General features: G+C 41.1%; 3 protein-coding genes across 4 annotated transcripts in view; 2 read left to right on the top strand and 1 right to left on the bottom strand.

Annotated features, from left to right (window-relative positions):
• Positions 1 to 156: 156 nt before the first annotated feature.
• Positions 157 to 5215, bottom strand: haus2 (HAUS augmin like complex subunit 2). Of its 2 annotated transcripts, none has more exons than XM_014968641.2 (7): positions 5072 to 5215; positions 4075 to 4161; positions 3729 to 3827; positions 3095 to 3164; positions 2677 to 2809; positions 2467 to 2575; positions 157 to 1496 (listed from the first exon to the last, which is right to left on the bottom strand). In XM_014968641.2, the coding sequence occupies exons 2-7, from the start codon at positions 4159 to 4161 to the stop codon at positions 1356 to 1358; spliced, it is 639 nt and encodes a 212-aa protein (XP_014824127.2). In that variant the 5' UTR covers positions 5072 to 5215; the 3' UTR covers positions 157 to 1355. The 2 variants fall into 2 exon arrangements, with proteins under 2 accessions (XP_014824127.2, XP_014824128.2); XM_014968642.2 differs by having other exon boundaries at positions 5017 to 5198.
• A 113-nt stretch (positions 5216 to 5328) lies between these two features.
• lrrc57 (leucine rich repeat containing 57) lies at positions 5329 to 13512 on the top strand. The gene is made up of 6 exons (XM_014968644.2): positions 5329 to 5953; positions 8629 to 8808; positions 9039 to 9174; positions 9254 to 9522; positions 10334 to 10519; positions 11327 to 13512. The coding sequence occupies exons 2-6, from the start codon at positions 8725 to 8727 to the stop codon at positions 11366 to 11368; spliced, it is 717 nt and encodes a 238-aa protein (XP_014824130.2). The 5' UTR covers positions 5329 to 5953; positions 8629 to 8724; the 3' UTR covers positions 11369 to 13512.
• A 4252-nt stretch (positions 13513 to 17764) lies between these two features.
• tyro3 (TYRO3 protein tyrosine kinase) overlaps positions 17765 to 27451 on the top strand; it is a 23552-nt gene continuing 13865 nt past the window's right edge. Inside the window, exons 1-4 of the mRNA XM_088002752.1 lie at positions 17765 to 18061; positions 20979 to 21162; positions 25398 to 25498; positions 25594 to 25764. Of these exons, the coding sequence (XP_087858878.1) occupies positions 17998 to 18061; positions 20979 to 21162; positions 25398 to 25498; positions 25594 to 25764 (520 nt within the window). The 5' untranslated portion in view covers positions 17765 to 17997. The remainder of the gene's footprint in view (positions 18062 to 20978; positions 21163 to 25397; positions 25499 to 25593; positions 25765 to 27451) is intronic.

Here is a 27451-nt window from a genome sequence, read left to right on the forward strand (position 1 = left end):
CTACCCTTTTTTTTTTTTTGAACAAATGTACAGAATAACTTTTCATGTATGTACAAGATGTCAAGTCTTACAGGTTTAGGGCACACATCAAATTATAAGATGACAATAAAAAAAATAAAGTAAAATAAAAATAAATAAAATGTCAGACATCAGAGGGAAAAGAAAAATCAAATCAAATTTTATTTGTATAGCACATTTCAGCAGGAATGTGCTTTACATCATAAACACAAAACCACAGTCATGCAACATAGACTCAACAATCAAAACATTACATTAAGTGCCATCACTAAATTCGTAATTGATTACGTTTCAAATACAACTCTAAACAGGTGGGTTTTTAGTCTAGATTTAAAGGACAAAAGTGTTTCAGCTGTTTTGCAGTTTTCTGAAAGTTTGTTCCAGATTTGTGGTGCATAGAAGCTGAATGCTGCTTCTCCTCGTTTGGTTCTGGTTCTGGATGCAGAGCAGAACCAGAACTAGAAGACCCGAGAGGCTCTGGAAGGTTGATACAACAACAGAAGATCTTTAATGTATTGTGGTGCTGAGCCGTTCAGTGATTTATAAACCAACAACAGTATTTTAAAGAATATTCTCTGAGCTACAGGGAGCCAGTGTAGGGACTTTAAAATTGGTGTTACGTGTTCCATCTTTTTGGTTTTAGTGAGAACGCGAGCAGCAGAGTTATGCATCAGCTTGATTGATTTGTTGGACAGACCTGTGAAAACGCTGTTGCAGTAATCAATGTGACTATAGATAAACGCATGGATGAGTTTCTCTAGATCTCACTGAGACATCAGTCCTCTAATCCTGGAGATGTTCTTCAGATGATAGAAGGCTGACTTTGTAACTGTTTGTACACAACACCTATATACTTATCTAAGCAACATAAGACAAGGAGAGATTTATTTAAAAAAAATCTCTATATCAATAGGGCCCAACAATGTATTTTTTAACCAAAACTTTTTATATATATATATATATACACAAATTTAGAAAATGAACAGCAAACTTTAGATCAAATACTTTTAACTCCCACCTGTCAAGTTCACACATGATCTTCTTGCCGCCCAAATCCACCAGAGGGGGCGCTGTGGCCAATCAGCCATTTTGTCTTGACCGAGAGTGATAATACTTTTGCAGTTAACAAATGGTGGAAACTTGAATTGAAAAGAAAAAAAATGACTAACTTAAAAATTAAAGATTTTCTTATGTATAATTCAAGCATGCTTTATTCAAATCTGAAGAGTCTGGGTTACAACAGTATGAGAAAGAGGACACAGAGGTCCAGTTGGAATTAAGGAAGCTATTCTGGTTCATTCCGGATGGTTTTCATCAGAGGGGGCTCCACAGAGTCCTTAGGGAGCAGACAGCTCAGAACCAGTCTGTGCCTCAGACGCTTCTGGGCGCCTGCAGCTGATCGACCTCCACTGCTGAATCCTCTGGAACAACATCTCAGATTCTGAAGCCATAGTCAGCAGGAGGGCGAGCGAGTTATCCTGGAGAGGAGAGGCAGGAGAGACTAACTTCAGAATGATCATGTCCCTGCAGCCTGTGGGCAGAACATGCTTTATGCTAAATGTGCTCCAAATGTTCCCATGTCTCTGTTACTGAGCCCAGCCCAAGGGTTACTGCTCATCTGACTGGGATAACTGCTACTGGAACAATAGATAAGAATGGATGGACAAATGGACTGAAAAGTATAAAACACTATTTACTTTCCTACACTCTTTTCATTTATCCAGACTGATCGTCATTAAAGGGGCAGTATTATGTTTTCCGGGCACATAGTGCCATTTTATGACATAATTAAGTAACTGTTGCCTTCACTTGTTAAAGAAATGCTCCATATAACAAATATGACTTAAAATAAATTTTACTTCCTAATTTAATCCCTTGAAATTGGGTTTCTGTCTCTTTAAAAGTCCTGTTCTGAGTCTCCCCCTTCAGGAAGTCATCACTCCTCTATTTACGTTTTTACCAGCATTGCTCTGAGAAGTGACTCCTATGATGAGATCTGCAGATGCACAGTTCCACCAGGTGTTTGGTAATTGCTGCTGACTAGTCAGAAGGAGCTGGATAGGGACGTTGCAGGGGAGAGCTGTAGGTGAGGCGGAGCTGCGTTTCAAAGGCGGAGCTAAGTCCAACCAGGTGTTTTGCACGGCTGAATGGTTCTCAAACATGCATGAAAAAAATTTAAAGCAACACTCCTGGTATGCTATTGATGAAGGAACAACTTTATAACATGATGCAAAGCTCTAAAAATAATCTATTTTAAATGTTACTGCCCCTTTAAGAAGTTCAGTACTGACATCCTGCAAACGGATACTGGGGTACGGTTTGACATCCTGCAAACGGATACTGGGGTACGGTTTGACATCCTGCAAACGGATACTGGGGTACGGTTTGACATCCTGCAAACGGATACTGGGGTACGGTTTGTGGTTCCACGTCTGTGACGGAACAGACCAGCAGGGTGAGAGAGTCGGTGCTGGTGGTTCGGTTGTGGGTAGATCTCAGCTTCTCCTCCAGACACTCTATGAAGTCCATCATCAGCCTGATGGAGTCCACCACAGAGCTGGAGCAGAGAGTTAGACATGAGCTGGAAATAAGACACTTTTCTCCAGATCAGCACATACACAAAATGACCGACTCTTGTTATAAACAGTCAGATCTTACGCGTGCAGGTGAGCCAGGACGGGCAGGTTGGTGCGAGCCAGTGGCTGCATCAGCCTCTGTCTTAGAACTTTGTGCTCCCTCAGGACACCCAGGAGGTGGTTGCCAAGCAACTGCAGCTTCTCATTCTTCTGACCTGATGGAGAGAGGAGGAGTCGGAAGGAGGACGTGGGGGGGTTCATCAGCAGAAATCTGGCATGTGACTGCTCTAGTCTTCGTCATGTCACAAACTGAGCTGGATTTCTCATGCAGCACTGTTAAAAACTAGAGATGACTGTATTGCTCACAATATTGAAAAAAAAAATAGATTGCGTAACGGTGACTATGTGTCTGATCCATAACGACCTGTCTAGTCAGTCTAATTCTGATTTCAGGTTAAAATAAAAAGTTTGTGACAGAGATAGATGAGAGTGAGACTCACTGAGGTGAAATCCATGGGCGACGTCAGCACTTTGTTCATCCACCTTCAACAGCTCCAACTGCAGCTGCACCTGGATCAATGGGACCGGACAGAACACATGTACAGAACATCAGCCTAACATTGTTATAGCCTGAAGAACCAAAAGGATCTAGCGGTAGCTAAGGAAACTGTTTTTTTTTTTTTTTTTCGCTTAACAAGAGGTCATTTTTCTCTGTAAACCAGGATTTTTCCTTCCTGAAAGTCGGACCGGCTCATCAACAAGCAACTTGAGTAGTTCTGGAAAGAACACATTTACAGACAAAATACTTTTTGTATCTTAAATGCAAAATGTACAGATTTTTTTGTACAGCTTTGACTTAATACTGCTCTGAACTGGTTCTGCTTTTCTTTTTTTAAGTCCAGTTAATGATTTATCAATTACTAAATTAGTTGACAGTAAGTCAAATAATCGATTCATTACAATTAATTGTTTCAGCCCCAATAACAAACCTTGCTGTTATGTAGAACTTAGATCCTGTGCACAAAATGGTAACTTTGTGCTGATTAGAACAACTAGATTGTAATTGAAATTAGTGAAGCCAGGGCTTTAGGATGTAGTGTAACAAGCAGTGAGTGGGATCACAGCCAGGCATACCTCATCCAGCTGCTTCTGCTTTCTGATGAGCTCTTCTGCCTCACGCAGGCGGGCCGAGAAAACGGGACTCGGCTCAGAAAAGGCCGAGTCGATTTCATCCTAAGGGAAGATAGAGACAAGATATCATCCCAGAGCACTGACCTATCGGATACAACTCGCACATCCAGATTCATGAGAAAAATGTAGAAAGTGACTTTCACACACAGTGAATCAGTCAACTGTGCTCGTATGTTGCAAATTAAGTCATCTGATATCTATGTTTGTTTTTTATTTAATGAGGGGATAAGTAGGAAATAAGATCAGGAGAAATAATTCATATAACAGCAGGGGGACATGATGTCCTGACCTGGGACGCGGCTCCCACAGAGACACATCTGGACAGCAAACACGCGGCCGGAGTCACAGAGAACGGAGACAAATCCCACTGATGCATCTGGAAGTGAAACATGGACATTCAACTACATTATTAATACAGCTGATCTCAAGAGCAGCTAATGGAAGCTAATGCGTCAGTCTGAATGCTGCTGGATTTTCTGTCCAGCCAACTTCTAACAGGGATCATTCTGGCCTCCAGAGGGAGGGGTTTGGTGGTCAAGTAAGATAAAATAATACCCTTTATGTTGATATAATCAGAATTTTATTCTTTTTTTATTAAACACATACGCGTTTACAACGCAGGAGTAAAATGTAACAGGAACTCCGAGGGAACGATTTTCAAGCAGATAAAAAGGGCCACACCCATTTCCAGCTAAGAGAACATTTTAATTTTGCACTTTGCATGTACAACTCCTGTAAGGTCTATTTTTTTCACTTTAGTTTGTATTTATAGCTGTGTTTCTTGGTCTTCATTAAGCTTTTTTGGTCTCTACTGTTCTCTAATAAACATACGAGTCCAGATGAAATTAGTTACACTTGATTTCATTTAGAGGTTTCACAAACACAACTATGTATTATTGTGGTGAGTTTATGATATAAAATCATACCAACGTAAATTGATGAAAAAATAATCAGTGTAATGAGAAAAAAATACGACATTTCTAGCTGTGAAAGTCCGAGGATGTGAATGAAATTTTCTGAAGGATAACATGGATGTTGTCTGATCCTGATCTGAACAGACTTGGTCGGTTTCTAAAGAGCACAGGCTGAACGGCCAAAGTGCAAAGCATTAAAAACCAAACGAGATTAATATCTCTGTCATTGTCTGCTGCCTTTCTGAGGTTTTTATCTTCCAAATATACATCACAGCTATTGGTTCAACAGGTCTCAGAGAAGACAGACTGTCTCTGACCTGTGGAGACACCGGGGTGGATGAACCGGAGGTCAGCTGAAGGTTAAGCTCTCACCTTCCCGTCGTTACTCAGGCTACCGACCACATAATCGACCCGTTCTGTTTGACCCAGCGCCGGGGAAAGTCTGTGGCTTTTCGACTCAAATCTGAGCGCTTTTCCGCAAAGTTACTTCTTCTTCTCCGGTAAACATCTTAGAAAAACAACACCGCCCCCTATTGGTCTAATTGTTGGACTCAAACAAAAGTTATTTTTTCGATGTTTTTTAAATTATTATTTTTTTATTATTATAATTTCACATTGGCACACAGCCCTGTGGAGTGCCACTGTTTAGTGTTATGCTGCAGGGGTCAATTTTAACCGTTTATATCCATTTTATGGGAATGTCTTATTCAGGAGCTGATGAATACAGGTTATTTTCCACCAATATATTTAGGATGATGGTGTTGAAAACAGAATTTCAATCAATAAAAGATATAAAAATATAAAAGGGCTGTGTGCTGAGTTCCAAAGGCTGTACTTCCATACAATCCACAGACAAATTTCTAAAAAAAAACAAAAAAAAAACGCTAAAAAAAGCTAATAAAGGTATTTCAGAGGAAAAGGAAAGGGGCAAACATGATGTAGTGATGGACTTTATTTTAACCTCTTTTTTTCCTCAAAAGCCTCCATATCCTGGTCCATGCAGTCCTGATGGAGTCACAGTTCGAGCACTACCACTCCAGCCCAGTAGATGGCAAAAATACAGCAAAAAGTATACGTAACTCCGCAAACGGAAGACGAAGAAGTCGGTGTAACACCGGAAAGGGAAGAGGAGGAGAGTCATTCTGAAGCAGCGACGCCCTCAGCTGATCCTCCTCACTGAACTTGTTTTCATCGATTTGATCAGAGTTCAGTTTACTGATCCGAACCAGAACCGTCCTCCGAGTCCACGGTGAGGTGAGTTAACAACACCGAACTCCCGGAAGTTAGCTGCAGGGTCACGTCACAGGGTAATCTGTGAGCAGAGAGGCTTTAACACGGAACACCAAGCTGAGAGGGTTCATGGAGCTCAGGCGGCTGTGTGGTACAGTGGAGGGACCTGAGCTGCTAGCAGGAAACTGATGTGTGTGTGTGCAGGTGGCATTCTAACGTGTTCTGGTAACTATGACAGTACAACAAAAGAAAGCAGCAATGTGTAGTATGATTTAACTGGTGCTAGTTAATATCCTAAAGCAACAATAAAATCCAGCAGAACATTGATTAGTAAAGTTATGATAATAAAACGGTGACATTTCTTGTTTACTATTAATAGTGAATGGATAAGCATAATAAAGAGGACCAATAGTTAATGTGTCAGTATGTAGTGAAGTTATAAGTTTCATAAAATCTTAAATGATTAACTGGACTTAACTACTTTAACATCTATTTATTCATAAAAATATTTTTCCTCAGTCTCATTAGGTTAAATGTATTTGCTCTCAATTTTATGAACATTTGAGAGGGGAGATTCTTTTTGATAGGAAGCCTAAAAATGACACTTTATTCAAAGCAATATATAGAAAATATTTATTGGAATCCTAATATTTATACTTTATTTGTAAATTCAATAACTATTCTGGATCAAGTCATGAAAAGAATCAATGTAACCATGATTATATGAGCGGAATTGAGAATGAATGTTCTTGAAGAAGACTAGGGCTACTAAAACATGTGGTTTTATTCTTATAATTTTGATTTCTACAGCCACATTAAAAAACTCACCAAATCATCATGTTCCTCCAGGTAGTTTCTTTTCCTGCACATCTTGCGTCTCTGTCTGTGAAGCTGGTTGCTCCTCGGTGCTCTTCTGCTTTGACGTCAGAATTGTTTTGATTTTTATCAAGTGGTCCTAATCATCCTCTGTAGAGAATTATCTTTATCCAATTTAACTTGAGCAACTCATCGTTCTGTAAAGTTATGCTTTCTCACACATATTTTTGGTTTTCTAAATATCAGTTTGAACTTTAAGGAAGAATTTGATAGAGATCCTACTGTTTGGCTCAGCCTGCTGGATGTTTGTATGCACTGCTCCTCTTTCTGAAATTCAGATCCAAATTATTGGCAAATTTAAAAACTGTCTTGATGGAAGATTAAAGTTTGCAGTCATGAATCAACATCAGATTTTAAGTTGATCTAAGGTTGGTTGTCACAATAAGCAATAAATCAATTAATTGCAAGATAAATGAAAAGAAACAAATACATTTTCATTTGCTTGATTTACTGTTTACTTGTAAATCAAGCAAATGAAAATTATTTTGTTTCTTTTGGTGTCAAAACACCAGGTTTTTTGAAAGATAATTTTGTTTGCAGAGATTTCATTATTCATTTTATTTGTTGTTTATCTGTTCCAGTGTTTATTGTTCATTTGAATTTAAAGTTTATTGATCATTGAGAATGTCTTCTTGAATTTTTATGCCATTATTTATTATTATATAACTTGAAAATTGTCTCAAAACAACAATATTATTGTTTATCGCAATACGTTCTGGGACTATTTATCATCCGGCAAAATGTGTTATCGTGACAGGCCTTGGTTCTGTCAGCTGGTTGGTCTGGCTCTCTCTGCCGTCTCTTTGCTCTGACTCTGCACTCACCCGTCCACAGAAATTGGAGATACATTCTCTAATTAATTAGATAGGAAAAATAGATTTAACTATTGAATCCCATTTTCTTTACCTTCCAGTCGTCGTGTTACATGAGTTAATTGCATGAAAAATTAAAACAAGCTCAATTATTTCTATTTGCATGTTTTCTCCTTTTTTCTCTTTTCTCTTTACTGTCAACCAGCTTGCTTTTTTTTTAGGGACGGTTTTGTTTACAGAGACTTCAGTTTCCATTTTATTTGTTGTTGTGTTTATTTATGTAGGATATTTAAAATGTCTTCCAGTTCCAGTGTTAAATGTTCATTCATATTTAAAGTTTATTGATCTTTGAGAATGTGTTCTCGCATTATTCTGCCATTACCATTATATTTCTTGAAAATGGTCTCAAAACAGCAATATTATCGTTTATCGCAATAACCGATTAAACAATTTATCCCGCAGCAAAATGTGTTATCGTGACAGGGCTACCTTTCAGATTTCAGAACAAAGCTGAGTTTGTCCCAAAGCAGTGAGCTCATGATCTACTGCCTCCACTGAAGTATTCAAAGACAACAATTCATTCGTGTTCACAAGCTCAGAGTTTTAACCAGCAGAAATGGGTCATAATAACATGTTTTTAACTGTGCAAACATCCAAATAAAATGGTTGCATTGTCATAAACACTGCAGTCTGTGGAGTTCATGGCTGTTTATTTCACTTGTAGGCCGTTTGCACAGAGTTGATCAGTGATATGTTTACGTCTGTGCATCTATGAGCATCTTCAGTCAGTTTTATTCTGTCGTTTGTGTTATTTTACACCTGGAAACGATCAAACATGGACCTGATTTTCTGTGTTGCTGCACATACGCACATCAGGAAAGAAGGAAAACATCCCAATACTGTGTTTCATTCCCACAGTCATGATTAGATGTCAGCAGCTGTTTGTCAGGAGGGTGTCGGTGTGTGGACTGCATGTCCTGCAGGGATTTCATCCTCTGATCTCATTAACAGCTTCTAACCAGGAGGAGGGGGAGGAGCTCCATGGAAACGGCCCCACCTCTGGACGTGAGCTGGATGTGAGCTGGACGTCCAGATCCAGAGGGGAACATGGGCAACAGCGCGCTGAAGTCTCACCTGGAGACCTCCCAGAAAACGGGAGTGTTTCAGCTGACGGCCAAAGGCCTGCAGGAGGTAGGAGGAGCAGCTGGGAGGAAGTGGAAAAGAGTCACTTCCAACAGAATCAGGGAAAAATAAAAGCAATGGGTATCGATGAATTAGTCATACAAATTACAGATCGTTGATAGGCGTTATAGCGTCTTACTACAGCTGTAAAGTGTAAAACAGTCCTGGGTGTATATTTTAAAGGGATTTCGACGTTAATGTGGCTGGATGGCGCTGTTCTGAACTTGTCCTGGTTTCAGTTTCCAGAGGAGCTCCAGAGGCTCACCTCCAACCTGAGAACAGTGGATCTGTCTGGAAATAAGATTGAGATTCTCCCGGCCTCAGTCGGAAACTTCCTGCAGCTGAAAAGCCTGACGTTGAACTCCAATAAGCTGAGTGAGTGAGCGGTAGATGGTGTCTGCTCCGGGACATTCCAGCCACGCTTCCTCTCACATTTCTGTTTTCCCTCTTTAAGCTGGCCTTCCTGCAGAGATTGGCAAGCTGAAGAAGCTTGAGACCCTGAGCTTGAATGGGAATCAGATCCAGCAGCTGCCCCCCACCGTGGGCCAGCTCAAGGCCCTGAGGACCCTGAACCTGTCCGGGAACCAGTTCACCGAGTTCCCAGCAGGACTGGGAACGCTGAGGCAGCTGGACCTGCTGGATTTGTCCAGAAACAGGATTCAGAGCGTCCCAGCAGCGGTCTCAGAGCTGCAGGCTATCGAGATCAACCTCAACCAAAACCAGGTTTCATTATCAATAATAGAGCAGCATATTATATTCATATTCATATTACATTATATTCATATTCATGCAGCTTTAAAGTTGTATGAATATGAGGAAAAGTAATGTTTTTAGTGATTTAAATTTCTTATTTGTTTAGAGGTTTAGCTCTAGCTTCTGCTACTTTTTTGTTAGGTCCTACTAATTCTTCTATGGGTTTAGCGATAGCCTCTGCTAATTTTCTTTTACCTGTTTAGCGGTTCAGTGTTTGGTTCCCGCTCATTTTCTTATGTGTTAGAGGTTTACTGTTTGCTTCTGCTACTTTTTACTTTTTAGCTAAGATTCTTGTTTGGCAAATTAGTGATTAGTGAACATAACTTTTTGGTTAGCTGTGCCCACCACTGGTGATTTTAGTGCAAACATATTCTACATTACATCTATGGTGGCCATTTTGAAAAATGTCCACTAGAAAAAAGGAGAAAGGAGATGGAGAAAATGTGTATGCTCTTATGGTTCAAAATATGTAGGCTGTGATTTGACACCAAAAGTATTAATCTGTGATAAATATTAGCAAAATTAGCAGAATAGAAGAAAATTTCCTTAATCATGCTAATATATATATTTTTTTTTCCAAAAAGCAAACTCCTGGGAACATCTGTGCCAAGTTAGGCTCTTATATCCACATGTGAAAGATTTTGTTGAAAATATTCAGTTATTTTCTGCACCATAAAGCCCTGTGAGAAATATGGGATACATAACAGCTGCTTCCTGTAGAACCTATGAGACGATCCTTTAAGGGTTTTGGAGTGTAAGCAGGTCTTCTCCTCCCTGTCAGATCTCAGTGCTGTCAGCAGAAGTGTCTCGCTGTCCCCGTCTCAAAGTTCTGCGTCTGGAGGAGAACTGTCTGGAACTGTCCTCCATTCCTGAGTCCATCCTGGCTGAGTCCCAGGTGTCCCTGTTCTCCGTGGAGGGAAACCTGTTCGAGGTGAAGAAGCTCCGAGAGCTGGAGGGATATGAAAAGGTCAGCTCAGTATTATTACTATTATTATTAACAATCCTTGTGTTTTTTTCACTCTTTCTAAGCAAGTTAAGAATTGAGCTGTCTCAACAAAGATCCGTTTATGGTTAAATAAACTCTAACTAAGGAATATGTGTAAGTGCTGTAGAAGTTACAAAGCTGTCTTTCTCTGTCTCAATTAACAAATCACCAGTTTATGAAGCAGAAATGTGTGTGTGTGTGTGTGTGTGTGTGTGTGCGTGTGTGTGTGTGTGTAAGCAACTACTCTACCTGCATTTCTCCGCTTCAGTTAAATACCCATAATCCTGTGCTGCGTCACTAACCCAGTCACAAGACCAAACAAATAACACATGATCACATAAACAAACGGCAATGAGGTTGAAATAAATATCCATTGTTACAGCCTAGTTTCACTTATCGGACCCAATGTTAAAGAACATTGTCCTGAACCGATATGATGCTGAAATGTTTTGCTTCCCCACTTTCTGTTATAAGCAGAGTGAGAGAGAGTTTATTCAGCTATAATGTAGTTGATCAGGATTTTGATTCTTCTTCTTAAAAAGTCTCTATGTGTGTTGATTAGATCCTGACTTTAACAAGGAGATTTCTAAAAGATGTTCATGACAGATGGAACCAGACTCGTTAAGCTGATAGAACACAGCATCTTTACTTCTGTTATGAGTTTAAGTTTAACAGCCTGTTTAAAAGCAGCAGCCTGAGGGTCAGGGGTCAACCTCTGTACCTCCAGACCAGCCAAACACTATTCAGAGCCGGTCCCAGGTTACCACGTCTCTCTTCCTCTCTCATCAGTACATGGAGCGTTTCACTGCCACCAAGAAGAAGTTCGCCTGAATCCCCGCTACAGTGACGACTCCAGACTTGGTGTTGGTCTGAAACCCACTATCCCCCTCTCCCCCCTCCTGCACCAGCCGGAGCTTCTTATTGGTCTGCAGCGAGGTGCTTCCCGCAGCACTCCACACAGACACCGGACCTGCTGAGACACGGAGACGGACGATGACGGCGAGGCAGGCTCAACACGACCCCCATGAGATCCAGAGCGGCTTTTTAACCAGGATTTGCTTCCAGGCTTTAGTGTTCACAGAGCGACATGCACCTCCAGAACTGGGACGTTTAAGTGATGTCACTCACTTTCACAAGTCCAGAGAAGGAAGTTGTAATGAGAAAGATGATCTTGATGCAGAAGAGGAGAAAAAACAGCAGGTTTTTTTAATCAGTTTTTCTCTGCATGGTGTGACTCTGGCCCTGCAGCAGAGCTCAGGAGGCTTCGCTTCACGACTGTTTTTGTCTTGCATGAGATCTGGTGGCTTTATAATGCAGCTGCTCAGTGGGGCATCACGTCGTACTTACCCGTTAGCAAAAACATTAAACCGCTTCTCCCCCCCTCTCATGCCTTGCAGTTTTATTTAATCACCGCCATCTTTAGCACGTCCCACCATGTGACCCCGAGAAGCTCCACCCAGCAGTGTGTTGTTCTTTTAGGCAGCGTTTGTGTTGCTTCTTATTATCCAGCAGACGTAAACATGTAATATAATGAGCAAACAGTCGAGCTGGGTTTGAGTCTCTGAACCCGACTTCTTCTGTGAAAGTCAGTGTCGGCTTAGTTCCCCCAACCATCCATAAATTAATAATTCCATAGATTTCTTCACTCGTCTCATCAGCTATGTATTTATATTTGATAATCCAGTCATACAAAGACACTTCATCATGTTTTACAATGATTTAAATCTGACTTTAGTTTTAGAGAATCCCACATCACAGGTTCCCCAATGCTGTTGCTTATTGAACAGAGATGATGAAATAATGTGAAAAGCAATGAGGGAAAAACTACATGGAGCACAAAAGGCCCAGACTCGTCCAGATCAGCACAAAAGTTTTCAGACCCCCTGACATCTGCCTCAACCTTCAGTGTTTTTCAGAAGAAGTGTGATCGACCAATCAGCTCACAGCATGAGGAGAATGCTGCAGGTCTCCCAGCAGACGGAGCCATTCACATCTCTGTTTCAGTCAGTCGAACGGAGACCATCTGAAAACGTCAATTTTCAGGCACTCCACAAATTCTGTTTGATTTTAAGCTTCGACTAGGCCATTCTAGCACATGCATGCAGTTTGATCTAAAGCGGCTCTGACTGCATGTGAAGGTGAACCTCCTCCCCACTCTGCAGTCTCTGAACAGGTCTTCCTCCATCCGACCTTCTTCCACGTCTGTTGGACGCAGACTGGACTTCCTGTTTCTGTCTCTCAACAAACAAAATAAAACAATGTTTTCCTTCTTGCTGTTCACATTCATAGCTTGGAATGTCGTTCTAGATCCTAACCCTGCTTTTTAACTTCTCCAGAACTTCCTCCCTGAGGTGCTGCTGGGTTGCTGCATCTCCACGATGCTGCTCGTTCTCTAATGCTCTCACACAAACCCAGCATCTGCATCCAGACTCAGATTTTATTGCACAAATCTGGACTCTTGTGTACAATTAGGCGACTTCTGAAGAAAACTGGTTGTGCTGGAATTTATTTAGGGACTGAACAGTTCTGCATGTCTTTTTAGAGTTGTGGTTGTGAAGGACTTTGTGAAACTTGCCACCATTTTCTTCCGACTCCACAGGTTTGCACTGCTTTCTGTTGGTTCATTCACAATAAAACGTATTAATGGAACGGAACTAAAAGTGGAAAGGTTGTACTTAAAACGGCCTGTGGATACTTTTTCAAAGTGTGTTCTTACTTTTTACCATGACTGTAAGTAACTAAGACACTAAGCAGCTGTTTTCACTTACCGTTATTGTTTTAAAATAATCAACTGAAGTGATATTCTGTTAAAGCCAGTCTGAGTCGGTGTTTTGCTCTGTGATTGTTTAAACTCTGTACTCTGCTGCTGAAACAAACAGGTGGAGTGAAGGAGTGGCTCTCCAGCATGTCCATGGAAATTTGTTTGTAATCTTTTTTTTTCTTGTATTTAATTAAAGCAGATGCTTAACAAGTCAGTCAGTGTATGCTTTATTTTTTTCTCTTAAAACCTCACTGACATTTGAAAACCTTTTGAGTCCAGTTTTAACAACCTCTGTCGCTCTGTCAGGAGAAAAGAACTGCCAGCTGAACATGTTCGACAGGTTTGTGTATTCACATCATAATTGGCTCCATGTGAAACGCCACAGGCCTACAGCAGCAGGTTGACGTTAAAGCTCATAAAAAGATAATTAGCAAAATACAAAACCTTCCACCTTCTTTAGCGAGGTGGAAAAAGGAAACATGTTTTTTATTTAAAAAAAAAAAAAAAAAGGAAAAAAAAGCGACAGTTCTTGGGGACATCTCGTGTTTGGCCAAACACAAACACTGCACTTTAACTGTCAAGCATGGTGGTGAAGGAGTGATGATATGGGCTTGTTTTGGAAACCACGGGTCCAAACTGGGTCACCTAAAACTGCTGATCTACAACAGCATGGCTGTAATGGCCCAGTTAAAGTAAACTACAACAAATCCAGATTCTTTCCCAACCAGCTTAATCTGATTCTACTCACCAGAAAAACAAGAGATTAAGAATTGAGCTGATGGGAAAGTGAATCAAAGAAAATGCTGGGAAAAGATCAATAACATGAACTTATGTTAATTCAAACTCTAAATTGTTAAGTCCATAAATCCAAAGATGAGTGATTACTATTCTTACACATTACACATTTGAATTCTAATTCACTGGCCACTATTAATATCTTTTTGATTTATTTTTATCAACTTAATGAAACATTTTTTTTAAATTGCTACCTAAAACATTTAAAATATTTCTGACATAAACTTTCACTGATAAAAAAGAAAAAATTATCAGAATGCAACTAAATGCTCGATAACCTTCACAGATAGACCTTCTGTCCATCTATCTGTGTTTTCCAGCACTAAATCTTCTGGTTAAACTGTATTTCTTTGTTAGCCAACGCTCAATCAACCTGGACATTGTGTGGCTGTAAACAGGATGCTCTCAACAGGAAGCTGCAGCAGAGACACAGGATAGCAGTGGACATCTTCTGGCCATGTGAATATCTCTCAGCTGCAGGGACATTTAAAACCGATTAGAGGCATCCATCCATCTGTCCATCCAGCTATACATTTGTCCATCCATCCATTCATCCATCTATACATGAATACATCTTTGTAGAGCATTTTTCATACAGGCTGATGTAAAATTAAGTGGTCTACAGAGGTCAAAAACAAAAAGACATTTACTAGAGATACATAATGTGATTATACAAAAAAATACAAAGATTAAACAAACATTTGTGAAAGAAAGAAATCAGATGAGGAACTGTGGAAGAAGAGTCATGAAGTGTAGGGAGGAAACACTGGAAATATGAATATGAATGTTTAAGGAAATAAATAAAATGACAAATGACGAAGAGTCACAATTTGTCACAAAAAGATAGTGTCAAAAAAGATAGTAAAAAGAATAAGCATTACCACAAAGAAAACGTGTTCAGATAGTTAAATGATTGTATTTCCAAACTGAAAAATCTCAATAAAAATATTTTGGGAAAAAAAAGAAAAGAATAAGCATCAACAAAATCCAGGAGGTGTGTGTGTGTGTATATATATATATATATATATATATATATATATATATATATATATATATATATATATATATTGTGTGTGTGTGTGTGTGTGTGTGTATATATATATATATATATATATATATATATATATATATACCCACCAAGGCTGGAGACTGAACAATACTGGAAAGGCATATGGGAAAGGGAGGCGTCCCACAACAGCAATGCACAGCAAACCACAGCAACCTCCCTGAACAAGCCCCGGTAACCATCACTGTGGCAGATGTCCAAGAAAGAGTCTCGGGTATGAAAAACTGGACAGCACCAGGGCCTGACATGATCCATGCCTACTGGCTAAAGAAACTCACTGCCCTCCATGAGCGACTGGCAGCTCAACTGAACCAGCTGCTACAGAATGGGACTCACCCTGAATGGCTAACTGAAGGGCGCACAATCCTGATCCAGAAGGATCCCTCAAAGGGTTCAGTCCCATCCAACTATCGGCCAATAACCTGTCTCTCTACAACATGGAAGCTCATGTCAGGCATCATAGCAGCTAAGATAAGCGGGCACATGGATAAATACATGAGCACGGCACAGAAGGGCATCGGCATAAATAGCAGAGGAGCCAAACACCAACTCCTTGTAGACCACACAGTCGCCCGAGACTGCAAAACCCGACACACCAACCTGTGCACCGCTTGGATTGATTACAAGAAAGCCTATGACTCAATGCCACATACCTGGATCATTGAATGCTTAGAGATGTACAACATCAACAGGACTCTGAGAGCCTTCATTGCAAACTCGATGGGGCTGTGGAAAACCACCCTTGAAGCCAACTGCAAACCACTTGCACAAGTGTCCATCAAATGTGGCATATACCAAGGAGATGCTTTGTCCCCACTGCTGTTCTGCATAGGCCTGAACCCCCTCAGCCAAATCATCAACAAGACTGGCTACGGATACCGACTCAAGAATGGGGCCACAATCAGTCACCTCCTCTACATGGATGACATCAAGCTGTACGCCAAGAGCGAGCGAGACATCGACTCACTGATCCACACCACCAGGATCTACAGCACTGACATTGGGATGTCATTCGGTCTAGAGAAGTGTGGCCGGATGGTTACAAAGAGAGGGAAGGTCGTCCGCACAGAAGGGGTCTCACTCCCAGAGGGAACAATAGCAGACATAGAGCACAGCTACAAGTACCTGGGAATACCACAAGCAAATGGCAACCTCGATGAGATCACAAGGAAAGGAGCCACAGCCAAATACCTCCAACGAATAAGGCAAGTCCTGAGAAGCCAGCTCAATGGCAAGAACAAGATCCGTGCAATAAACAGCTATGCCTTACCAGTAATCAGATACCCTGCCGGAATAATTAGCTGGCCAATGGAAGAGATAAAGGCCACGGACGTTAAGACTCGGAAGCTACTAACCATGCATGGAGGGTTCCACCCCAAATCCAGCACCCTGAGACTGTACACAAGCCGTAAGGAAGGAGGCAGAGGACTAGTGAGTGTGAGAGCCACTGTCCAGGATGAAACATCCAAGATCCATAAATACATCAAGGACAAAGCCTCAATGGACGATGTGCTCAGCGAATGTCTCAGACAATGGGGAACAGAGGACGAGGTGCTGGAGGAACCATCATGGGAAGACAAGCCCCTACATGGGATGTACCACCGACAAATAACTGAAGTGGCTGATATCAGGAAATCCTACCAATGGCTGGAGAAAGCTGGACTCAAGGACAGCACAGAGGCCCTCATCCTGGCCGCCCAGGAACAGGCCCTAAACACCAGAGCAATAGAGGCTCAGATCTACCACACCAGACAAGACCCAAGGTGTAGGTTGTGCAAGGAGGCCTCTGAGACAGTCCAGCACATAACAGCAGGGTGCAAGATGCTGGCAGGGAAAGCGTACATGGAACGACATAACCAAGTGGCGGGCATAGTGTACAGGAACATCTGTGCCGAATATGGACTGGAAGCCCCGAGGTCAAAGTGGGGAACACCCCCAAAGGTGGTGGAGAATGACCGAGCTAAGATCCTGTGGGACTTCCAGATCCAGACAGACAAGATGGTAATGGCGAACCAACCGGACATTGTGGTGGTGGATAAAGAACAGAGGACAGCCGTTGTGGTGGATGTAGCAATACCAAGTGACCACAACATCAGGAAAAAAGAGCATGAGAAACTGGAGAAATACCAGGGCCTCAGAGAGGAACTGGAGAAGGCCTGGAAGGTGAAGACCACAGTGGTGCCTGTGGTCATCGGGGCCCTCGGGGCAGTCACCCCCAAACTGGAGCAGTGGCTAAAACAGATCCCAGGAACAACATCAGACATCTCAGTCCAGAAATGTGCAGTTCTAGGCACAGCCAAGATACTGCGCAGAACCCTCAAGCTCCCAGGCCTCTGGTAGAGGACCAGAGCTCAGAGGATGAAAGAGACCACCCGCGAAGGGTGAGAAAGGAAATTTTATTATATATATATATATATATATATATATATATATATATATATATATATATATATATATATATATATATATTCAAAAAGTCAATTTGAGTTTTATGAAATATTTTAAATGTCATGTTTTCATTAGTGGAAAGTCATCATAGTTAACAAATAATTAATCCATATAATGTGCTCCACTTAATGATAAAGTTCCTACATTTTGAGTTTTCAGGACTTGTTCAGGAGGAGGAGCTCTACCACCAGCTTGTTTTCCTCCGGCTCTGCTCTGTTCCGCGGCTCCTCAAGTGTTTTCCTCCCCTCCCCCGGTCATTCCGTCGGTGTTCCTCCGTTCACACGCTGGAAAGTCAGGCTTTATTAACGATGAGGAAGAGCGGAGCGGAGTGACACGTCGGTAAAAGTGGCAGATGAAGGAGCCCATTGAGCCCATTGAGACGATGAGAGGATGAAGCCGCTGCTGTGGGTCGTTGTTGTTGCTCTGCGGACTCTTACTGGGAGCTGTGGGAGCGGTGAGTGTTAATGAGCCAGTTAGCTGGGAGAGCTAATGGTTTCCCCACTTTCTCAGCCTCGGTGTCCCCCTCTGGGAACAGTCAGGTGAACATGCTGAGGACGAACTTTCACTCTCACCTGTTGGACCGGGGAGGGACAATAAATTCTGACATGTGAACTTTCCTCTCTAAATGAAGCAGAAACACCAGGAGTGAGGCTGGTGTGTATTATTTTCCACAATAAACTTTACCTCTGGTCCAACAGGAACATCTACTGAGGTGTGGAAAAGGATTAGGACCACTGGGAAAAGAAAAAAAAAAAGATTCTGATGTTAAAATCGGAATTCTGAGGGGTTTTTTTATTCTGAGAAAATGTCAAACTTCTGAGATTAAGTTCTGAAGTCAGAGATTATAGTCAGAATTTAGTTTTTCAAGGGTCTAATCTTGTGTGCACCAGCGTACAGGTGACTATGAAAGATCTGAACTTTGTACAGATTCATCTCACTGAATCATTTCATGAGCAGTTTAAATATTATCAAACTGCTTATTTATTTCAGTAGTTACATTTTAAAAAATGAATATATTATACACATTCATTACATAGAGAAGGATGCATGAGTGTTTTTATTATAGTTCACTGTGATTATTACGGCTTATGAAAACACAAAATTCAGTTTCTCCAAAAATTAAAAAAAAGTCATCAAAATGACTTTTTGAGTAGCGTTACTGAGATAAATTAAGTTTTAAAGAATGTAAGTTATTGTTCAACAAAATTACTTCAACACTCGCATCTGTCAGATTGGACTTTAGATCTAATATTAATAAAACTGGTACTGCTTTACGGAGACCATTGTTCTTCCAGGTATTCTCTGTGAACTGTGTGTTATGATTTGAGCCCAAAGTGGAATTTCTCCATTACACACAGCCTAAATTTGTACATTCATGGAAATCTTTGAATAAGTGGGACAAACACGTTTCTATTTTCATTGACTTTGGCAGAGATTATGAGTAAATGCAGCTGCTGTTCTTTGTCATTGGGTCAACCAAGACTTAGAAGATCAGGAGCGTGTAGGGAACTCTCTAAAAGTGAGAGAAACATATTGGTAGAAGACAGTCTTTTGAAGATCATCAGTCTCTGCAACTGTACATAAGGACCAGTTCTACAGATGTATTCTCATTTTCCAAAGATCTGGAAGAAGACCTAAACTTCTCCTCCTCAGATTAAATTGTTTTAGGAACAAACCAGGAAATAGCAAGGCTAAAGCTTCACCTGACTTAGAAGCCTCTGGACACTAGATCTTAATGTTCAGAGGCACAGACCATCCACGGTCTGTAGACGATCATCAGACTGTCCTCAGTCAACTTTACTTTCACATGGACTGATAAGATGCCAAGCAAGAAAGCTGCTCTTATGGACAAACCACATGGCTTCAGGAGACAAACGAGACAAAGACGGCGCTCTATGGACACAGTGACAAGAAGTATGTTAGGAGGCCTTTCAAACTCCAGAAGACAGAAGCAACGATCAATGATGGTGTTACATCATTGGTGCATTGTGCAAAGTGGATGAAGGATGACATATTTCAAATGAGCTGCTAGATGGTTTAACTGTGACAGAGTTGAGGGTTCCAATGGAGGACAATGACTGTATGGAGCGGATTCAGCAGTCTGAGAAGTTTTAGTGAAGGTAGACTCTATCCCAACCTGATTTAGCTCAACTCTAGCTACTCAAGGAGACTGGTCAACAAATCTGAACAATGCCTCAGGTTTGTTGATGGTTCTGAAAAAGGTGGTGATCTGTAGTTGTGCTTCTATTGCAAATGGGAGCAAATCTTCATCTAAATTCTACAATGACATGTTAGGGCTATAGTAGATAAGAGTAAAAAAGGAGGAGTACATTTTGGCATAAAAACTTGGAAAAATGAAGATTAATCTCTGACATTTTTGGGACAGCCAGTCCTCCACAGAGTGGGGCTTATCAGGGACCAGCTGTAGAACTGAGGAGTGGAAAGGATGGAATGCCCTGCATGGAGTCCTGACCTCAGTCTCAGGACTCCATGAAATCTCTTGTGGGGTCAGCTTGAGCCCGTATCCATGGGGATTAGGAAGTTAAGTGGCCTGCAATGAACTCAAACCTTCAAATACTTGGGACATTTTCTAAAAACACTGATAAATGTTTAATTTAAATAGGTCAACACCACATATACCTTAATAAGTTTTGATGTGAACAGTGGAAACCATCCTGGTACTACCACAGGAGCTAACCTCTACATGCTTCCTTATCTCTGCTCTTGGGAATTCAGCCAATCAGAAACAAAGAAAATGGCTGCTTTGCAAATACCACCCAATTATACATATGTCATGTAGCTTTTTTTGTAATTTTTCAAATATGTGCTGCCTTTGTTTGGAAATCTGGAAATAGGCACATTTTTCACAATTTGTTACATTCCACAAACAATCAGCAAATAGGATCCACTGCATATTGGCTAATTTGCCTCAATTGCTCATTAAAGTTGCAGTATGTAACTTCTATAATTTATATATTTTTTAATATATTTGTTGAAACTGTCACTATATTGTGACAGTGAGACAGATAATCTGTGGGAAAAAAAATCAATTTCCTCTGGCTTCTCCCATTGCTAACTAACCAACCAATCAGGGTCAGGAGGCGGGTTTGGTGCTGTCAATCACACTCCTGTGTGGTGCTGCTCATCTCTTTCCTGCATTTATCCATCTTGTTGCGAAAGAAATCAGTAAAATTAAGAAATAGAAACAAATGGAAGCCTTCTGACGTTGTAGAAGCAGGTGTACTTCCAGATCATTCTTATTAACATAGCAAAAATTAATTATTTTTCATCTGTAGAAAAAAAAATTATATCTATGTATGTATGTATGGTAGTGTTGGAGTGGTTTAGGAAGTATCCCTCCTCTTCTGCAGGCGTGCTGTTCACGAAGCACCCGTCCAATCAGACAGTGTCTCAGGGGAACAAGGTGAGCCTGGGCTGCGCTGTGGAAGGCCTGACCGAACCGGACATCATCTGGATGAAGGACGGGGAGAAGCTGTACAGCACGGATCAGGTCTTCCTCACCCTGGGAGAGCAGCACTGGGAGACGTCCCACAGGTCCAGCAACACCACACTGGAAATGATTGAGATCAACATGGCTGAGTTCACAGTGCCTTCCAAATTAGGGGTGCACCGATCATTGTTTTCTTGGCGGTCGCTGATTACCAAGAAACCTGATCGATTACCGATTCTGATTTTGGCCAATTCGGGTTGCACAGTGGCGCAGTTGGTAGAGCTGTTGCCTTGCAGCAAGAAGGTTCTGGGTTCGATTCCCGGCCTGGACTTTCTGCATGGAGTTTGCATGTTCTCCCTGTGCATGCGTGGGTTTTCTCTGGGTACTCCGGTTTCCTCCCACAGTCCAAAAACATGACTGTCAGGTTAATTGGTCTGTCTAAATTGTCCCTAGGTGTGTGTGCATGGTTGTTTGTCCTGTCTGTCTCTGTGTTGCCCTGCGACAGACTGGCGACCTGTCCAGGGTGACCCCGCCTCTCGCCCAGAACGTTAGCTGGAGATAGGCACCAGCACCCCTCCTGACCCCACTAAGGGACAAGGGTGTATAGAAAAAGGATGGATTTTGGCCAATTCCATTTTTTTTATTTTTTTTGCCTGAATGTTGCTAAATGTAGAAAGAAGCTCGCCGAGTTGGCAATAGTGAGTTGACTGTTGTTAACTGCAAACATGCAGACATGACCTGGTGGGTTGGTCTGTCAGTCAAACCTCTCTAAAGGCAGAGCAGAGCTAACCCTAGTTACAATCGGGGGATAAGATCTGCTTTTCACACAACTATCGTCCAATCACCGATCTCTCAAAATTAAGGAAATGGGCACCGATGAGTCAGCTGGCTGGTAAATCAGTGCACCCCTATTGCAAATGTATCCATATTGTCTGCAGTTAATTACAAAACATGTTCATCCTTTAAACTTGTGAAAATGAAAACGGCACAGTGGCAACAGGTTCAAGCTTTGGCTTTGAAAAACAGGGAAGATGTCTGAATGAGTCACAGGGACTGTGACGTTGCCCAGACAACATCATCACTTTATTTTCCTTCTCTGGATGAAGAAACAAATCAAATCAGTAGATTAGGAGTGATTTTCTCCCCATGGCTGTAAGCTCTGGTTCTGAGTGAACCTGTGAATGTTGCTGGTGCTTTTTCTGCTCTGTTGAAGGCTAAACAGCAGATCAGCCGTAAATAGAGGCTGGGCTGTTCTTTTGTTTTCAACACTAATCATTTTACTTCTCCCACGCCTCCCTGTAAACTTTGTCCTCCTCGTTCTTCCCAAGGGCAGATTAAAATTTAACCTCTAATGCCCTGATAACACGAAACTGTTACTGTTTTTTTTTGCCAACTAGGTGACACGTTTCTAGATTATGGTCAAGTCTTGGCATCATTTAAACTGTCTTCATCACAGTCAGGACATCTGTCTTTTTTTTTAATTCAAGAGGAGTCAGTAGCTGTGTTTCCGTCACAAACTTTGTCAATGTTCCATTTATGTTGAAAAAACAAAATTTCACAATTGCTGTGTTTCTACTAAATATGAAACGCAATTTAAATCATACCTTAATTAGTTTGTTAATTGGATAAGTCATCCTCCTACTACTTCCTGTCATTGTCTTCTTCGTAGTTTGTGCCAGTGGTGATGTCGTGTTGTGATGTAAAAAAAGTGTTTCTATTGAAACACATCGATTTTGACACGGCCAAAAAACACCACCTAACACCAAACATTTTATCTAAAATGGATTGTACCTGGATGTTTGTCGTCCTTTTTACTACAAATAAAAAAGGAAAGTGAATTAAAGGCGGATACTTTGTGTTGTTTCTACTTCAAGAAGACTTCATTTTGTCTGAATTTGTTGCATCAATTTGTCAGCAGTAGCAGAGAAGTGCAGGACATAAGGAGTTCTGACTCGTGCTGCAGGATTTCTGTATAAATCTGTCACTTTTTCAGTTCTAAATCAGAATCTAAAAGCTGTTTTATTCTATGCCAGTGAAATGAAAGACAGATTTTTAAAAAAAATTAATGTTATAGAGTGTTAGGCAGAGTAGAAAAGACTTGGACAAATAAGAAATAAATACACCTATGTTTAATTTTAAGTGGTTGTTATTTCTCATTCAGTGTGCTGAGGTCCTGTCAGAGCTCTGTCTCCCACTGAAAGCAGATTTCAATCAGGACAGCATGCTTGGCAGCACACTGTGGCCCACTGGGCCACTCGGCTCAGACCTTTGTGGTCCCGCTCTGTCAGCAGCCATTCCAAACAGAAGAATGGTTCAGGAAGCAGTACGCTGTTCCAACGCTTCCCCAGAGCAAAGGGCCTGATGTAACGATCCCAACACTTAGAAAGAAGCAGTTGCATGAGCCACTCAGAAAATCCGACCTTCTTTAGTTTTTATTTGAAGTGAGGAAATTCAGTCACTTTATAATACCTAACACAGTATTCTTTTGATCTGAAAACAGATCTTTCCCTAAAGATTAGACGGTTGAAAGAAAGAGAATGCTTTGGGGGTTACATTTTAGGGAACAACAAAAGCAATATGATTTTCAGTTGATTCTATTATTTACATCTAAAGTGAAATGTATATAAACATCCAAAACATTGTCCACACTGTCATTAATTTCATAAAACTGAAGCCAAAATGGAAAGTATGAAGTCCAACCTGACTTCAAAGTAGATAATTAAATGTACTTGATCACCTGACCATCAATAAGGAGAAAGGAAAGTGCACAATCCTCAAAGAAATCTCAAGAAAACTGAAATACTCCATCTCAGGTAGCACTTGAACCCCTTATTACGTTAAAGACTAAAAATAATGGCTGTACACATAGTACAAGCCTGACTTGTTGGAAAGGTGCAGCGCTACTGATGCAGACAACAGTGGCATCTGATCAACCAGTCTTGTAGAACAGATGAGACCACGGTAGAGATACTTGGCTGTAATACACAGCTCTTTGGTTGGAGATTTCCAGCTACATCACACACGCCTTGATTTGTAGCCACAGAGACTGGGCATCTAGAATAGTCACTGGGTTGACCATAAATTCCTAAATGGTGTCCAGTATAAGACTTTCTGTCAGAGAAATGAAATAGTGATGGATGAAACGACTGTTTTCACCCTATAGACACAATGATGATGACGGTTGAAGGAGTTTGTCCTGCAGTTGGTGGGGTTGCTGGTTTGATCCCTTCTTTGTCCAGTAGCTCCCCAACAACAGTGTGGGAATGTGTGGGTGAATGACTGACTGTAGTGCGAAGCACTTTGTGGACCTCTGGATGTGACAAAGCGCTATACAAGTACAAGTCATTTACCATATTTCAGTATGTACAACATTGATTTTTAGCTTGCTATTTACAAGGGCTGGGACTTTAACATGTTCCAGCCGGAAGCTTTGTGTTCACATGTTTCTGGTACACCCTTCAATCTGACGCACACGGGACATTCTCAAACAACTACAAAACAAGTTCTCTTGGCCGACAGGGGCTTAAGTTTTTGATTCAAAAATCAATCTGATGAGATGCTGGAAAAGACTATTGTACTAAAAGGAGTTAACCTACCAGTAAAGATATTCTAGCCTAAACTAGCATCTCATTGCTAAACATGTAGCAGCAACACAGAAGTCTCCAACGCTAATGTCAGCGTCCACAGTCCATATTTCTGAAGAATTTAAATGAATGATCAAGGCTTCCTAAACCACTGGAACAATGACTAGCTAGAATCTAATGGTTATTACAAATTATTATTAGCAATAATAATGATAATTAATTAATATTAACTGTAATAATAGTCATTAATTATTATAATTTATGATTAATGATAAATATTATAAATAATAATGATAAATTATTAAAAATTGACCATTTTTAATAAATGATTAAAAACAATAAAGATCTTTGTTGTTTAATTCATATTTATATTTATTTGTTAATAATTTAGCAGCAAAAATGTTTTTGTTTAATTGAAAATGCTATTTACAATATCAGTATATACAGTAGTTTTCATTTAAAATGTAATTAATTGCGGACCCTCCAATTAATTAAATAAAAAATGTTAATTGAGTCTCACCACTACTATTTACTTGAAAAACCATATTGGTGTAGATGCCATCAGAAGACAGCTGCGTGGTGCGGTGGAACAGTTTTCCTCCACCATGGAGGACCAATCCGCTTTGATCCAGCAGATTGTTGTTGGTTGTCCGTTTGTAGAGGTGATGTCAGCTGTTTGTCGTTTCTGTTGGACCTGCAGAGGCAGCAGTGCTGAACCATGTCCATGGTTGTGACGTTCTACCTTGTGGTTGCAGTGTGAAGTCGGTCCAGCAGCAGGATGCTGGTCAGTATTGGTGTGTGGTGGAGTCCCATGATCAGATGTTCTCCTCTGAACGAGCCTGGATAACAGTTGAAGGTAAGGCCGTAAACACGCTGCGGTAGTAAATCTGTCCCTGCGTTTGCTCCTGCTCAGCTCCCTGATGGTCGTCTTCCTCTGTGCCTCCTCCACAGGGGTCCCTCACTTCATCCAGGAACCTCAGGATGTGGCGACGTTCCCCAGCATCCCCTTTAATCTCTCTTGTGCTGCTGTCGGCCCCCCTGAGCCTGTGGAGGTGCTGTGGTGGCTGGGAGGAGTCCAGGAGGGAGGACCCCAACAATCCCCCTCTGTCCTCCATGTCCCAGGTCAGAACCTCTGCTTGGGTGAAAACCCTTCCTGTGTTTGTTCCTGAAAAGGCGCCATTTTGGTCTGACCTGACCAAAGCTCCAGTAGGGTTTTACATGTTAGTGTCTGGGATGGTAGGAAGAAAGGGCTTAATCTGGTATCACTAGAAAACAACCAGTCAGCATGAAGATGGAGTCTTTGGACCTTGAGAGCTTCTGATGGAAGTGAATTGACTGATCGCAGTAATAGTCCAGGTTCCCTCTGGGTGCATGTTCAACATGCGCCTGCTGAAGCCACAACTTTGCTTCCATCTGGTTGAAAGTGTAGCAGTGAACAGTGAAACATGTAGGCATGTCCAGGCAAATCCTGGCTTCTAACGGAAATGTTTGCAGGTTTGTACCAGAAGTTTGGCTAAACCAGTTGCTTTAATAACACAGCTCACTGCATACCAACACAAACCGCTTTACTGCAGCGTCTGCTATCATGCCAGAAGTAGCCAACAGAATTGCTCTGGTAGTAGTAGTAGGATTAAGTTGAATGCTGATATGAAAAGGTTGGTTTTGGAAGGAGAATCTGGAAAATGGCTTCACTTGTAAAGTGCTTTATCAAGTCCGAGGACTCAAAAGTGCTTCACACTACAATTAATCAATCATTCACACATTCGTAGCCATGGTTACTACAGGCCCTTTGACTGACAGCAGGCAAGATCCTCTTTCTTTCCTTTTAGAATTGAACATTTCTAATTTGATGTGTCACATGCTCCATACTCCAAGCAGCTTGGAAAAAACAGGCATCGATACACTTCTCTGTTCTGGATCTGTCAATGATTTACAAACAAGGTGACACATACACACACACACACACACACACACACACACACACACACACACACACACACACGCACACACACGCACACACACACACACACACACACACACACACACACACACACACACACCCAGAGTGTTTCCTGTCAGTAAGGCATGTTGGGATATTGACATCTGAACTGATCCTGCTTGTTGACTGTAATGACAGGGCCTTACACACTCACTAAATACATGTATCACCACAAACTTCAGTGTTTTTTATTGGCCTTTGTATAACAAACAACACTAAGTTTTAGTAAAATCCTTCACAAATAAAGACCTGAAAAGTCTGACTCGCACTTCTACTCACCTTTATTTATTCAGTCAAATCCAGTATTACCAGTTGTCTTCTGAACTTAATTGTAGTTAGACTTCTGCTTTGTGTTATTTAATGTGAGTCTTTACTTTTCTGCTTCTGGCCTAAGAGATTCTGTAGAGAACATTAGAGGGCAAATAGCATCATGCAGACCGAGGGACCCATCAGGGATGACGCTGTGGGTTCCTGCAGCTCAGATTGGCTTCAGATAGAAGTCCTGTCTGAAGCTCTCAATAGTCCATTTATGGGTCACATCGTGTGTTGTGGCAAGATGAAAGCATACACAAGAACCATCTGGCCTACTGCTAGTGGAACAAGTGGCTCTTTGGACATGACATGACATCTGTCATGACCATGAAGAAGTCTTTATGAATGTTTATGACTGTTATAAAGTGTGATTCGGTAAATTATGACACTTTTAATGCGAAGTTGCTCTAAAAGTTGCATTGAAAGTCCAGTAAGAGTGCCAACTTTACATTAAAGTGTCATTATTTACCAAATGGCACTTCATGACAGTCATAGACA

This window comes from Poecilia mexicana, unplaced genomic scaffold (genome assembly GCF_051168715.1).
Source record: "Poecilia mexicana isolate PSO_F unplaced genomic scaffold, ASM5116871v1 scaffold_22, whole genome shotgun sequence".
NCBI classification, from domain to species: Eukaryota; Metazoa; Chordata; class Actinopteri; order Cyprinodontiformes; family Poeciliidae; genus Poecilia; species Poecilia mexicana.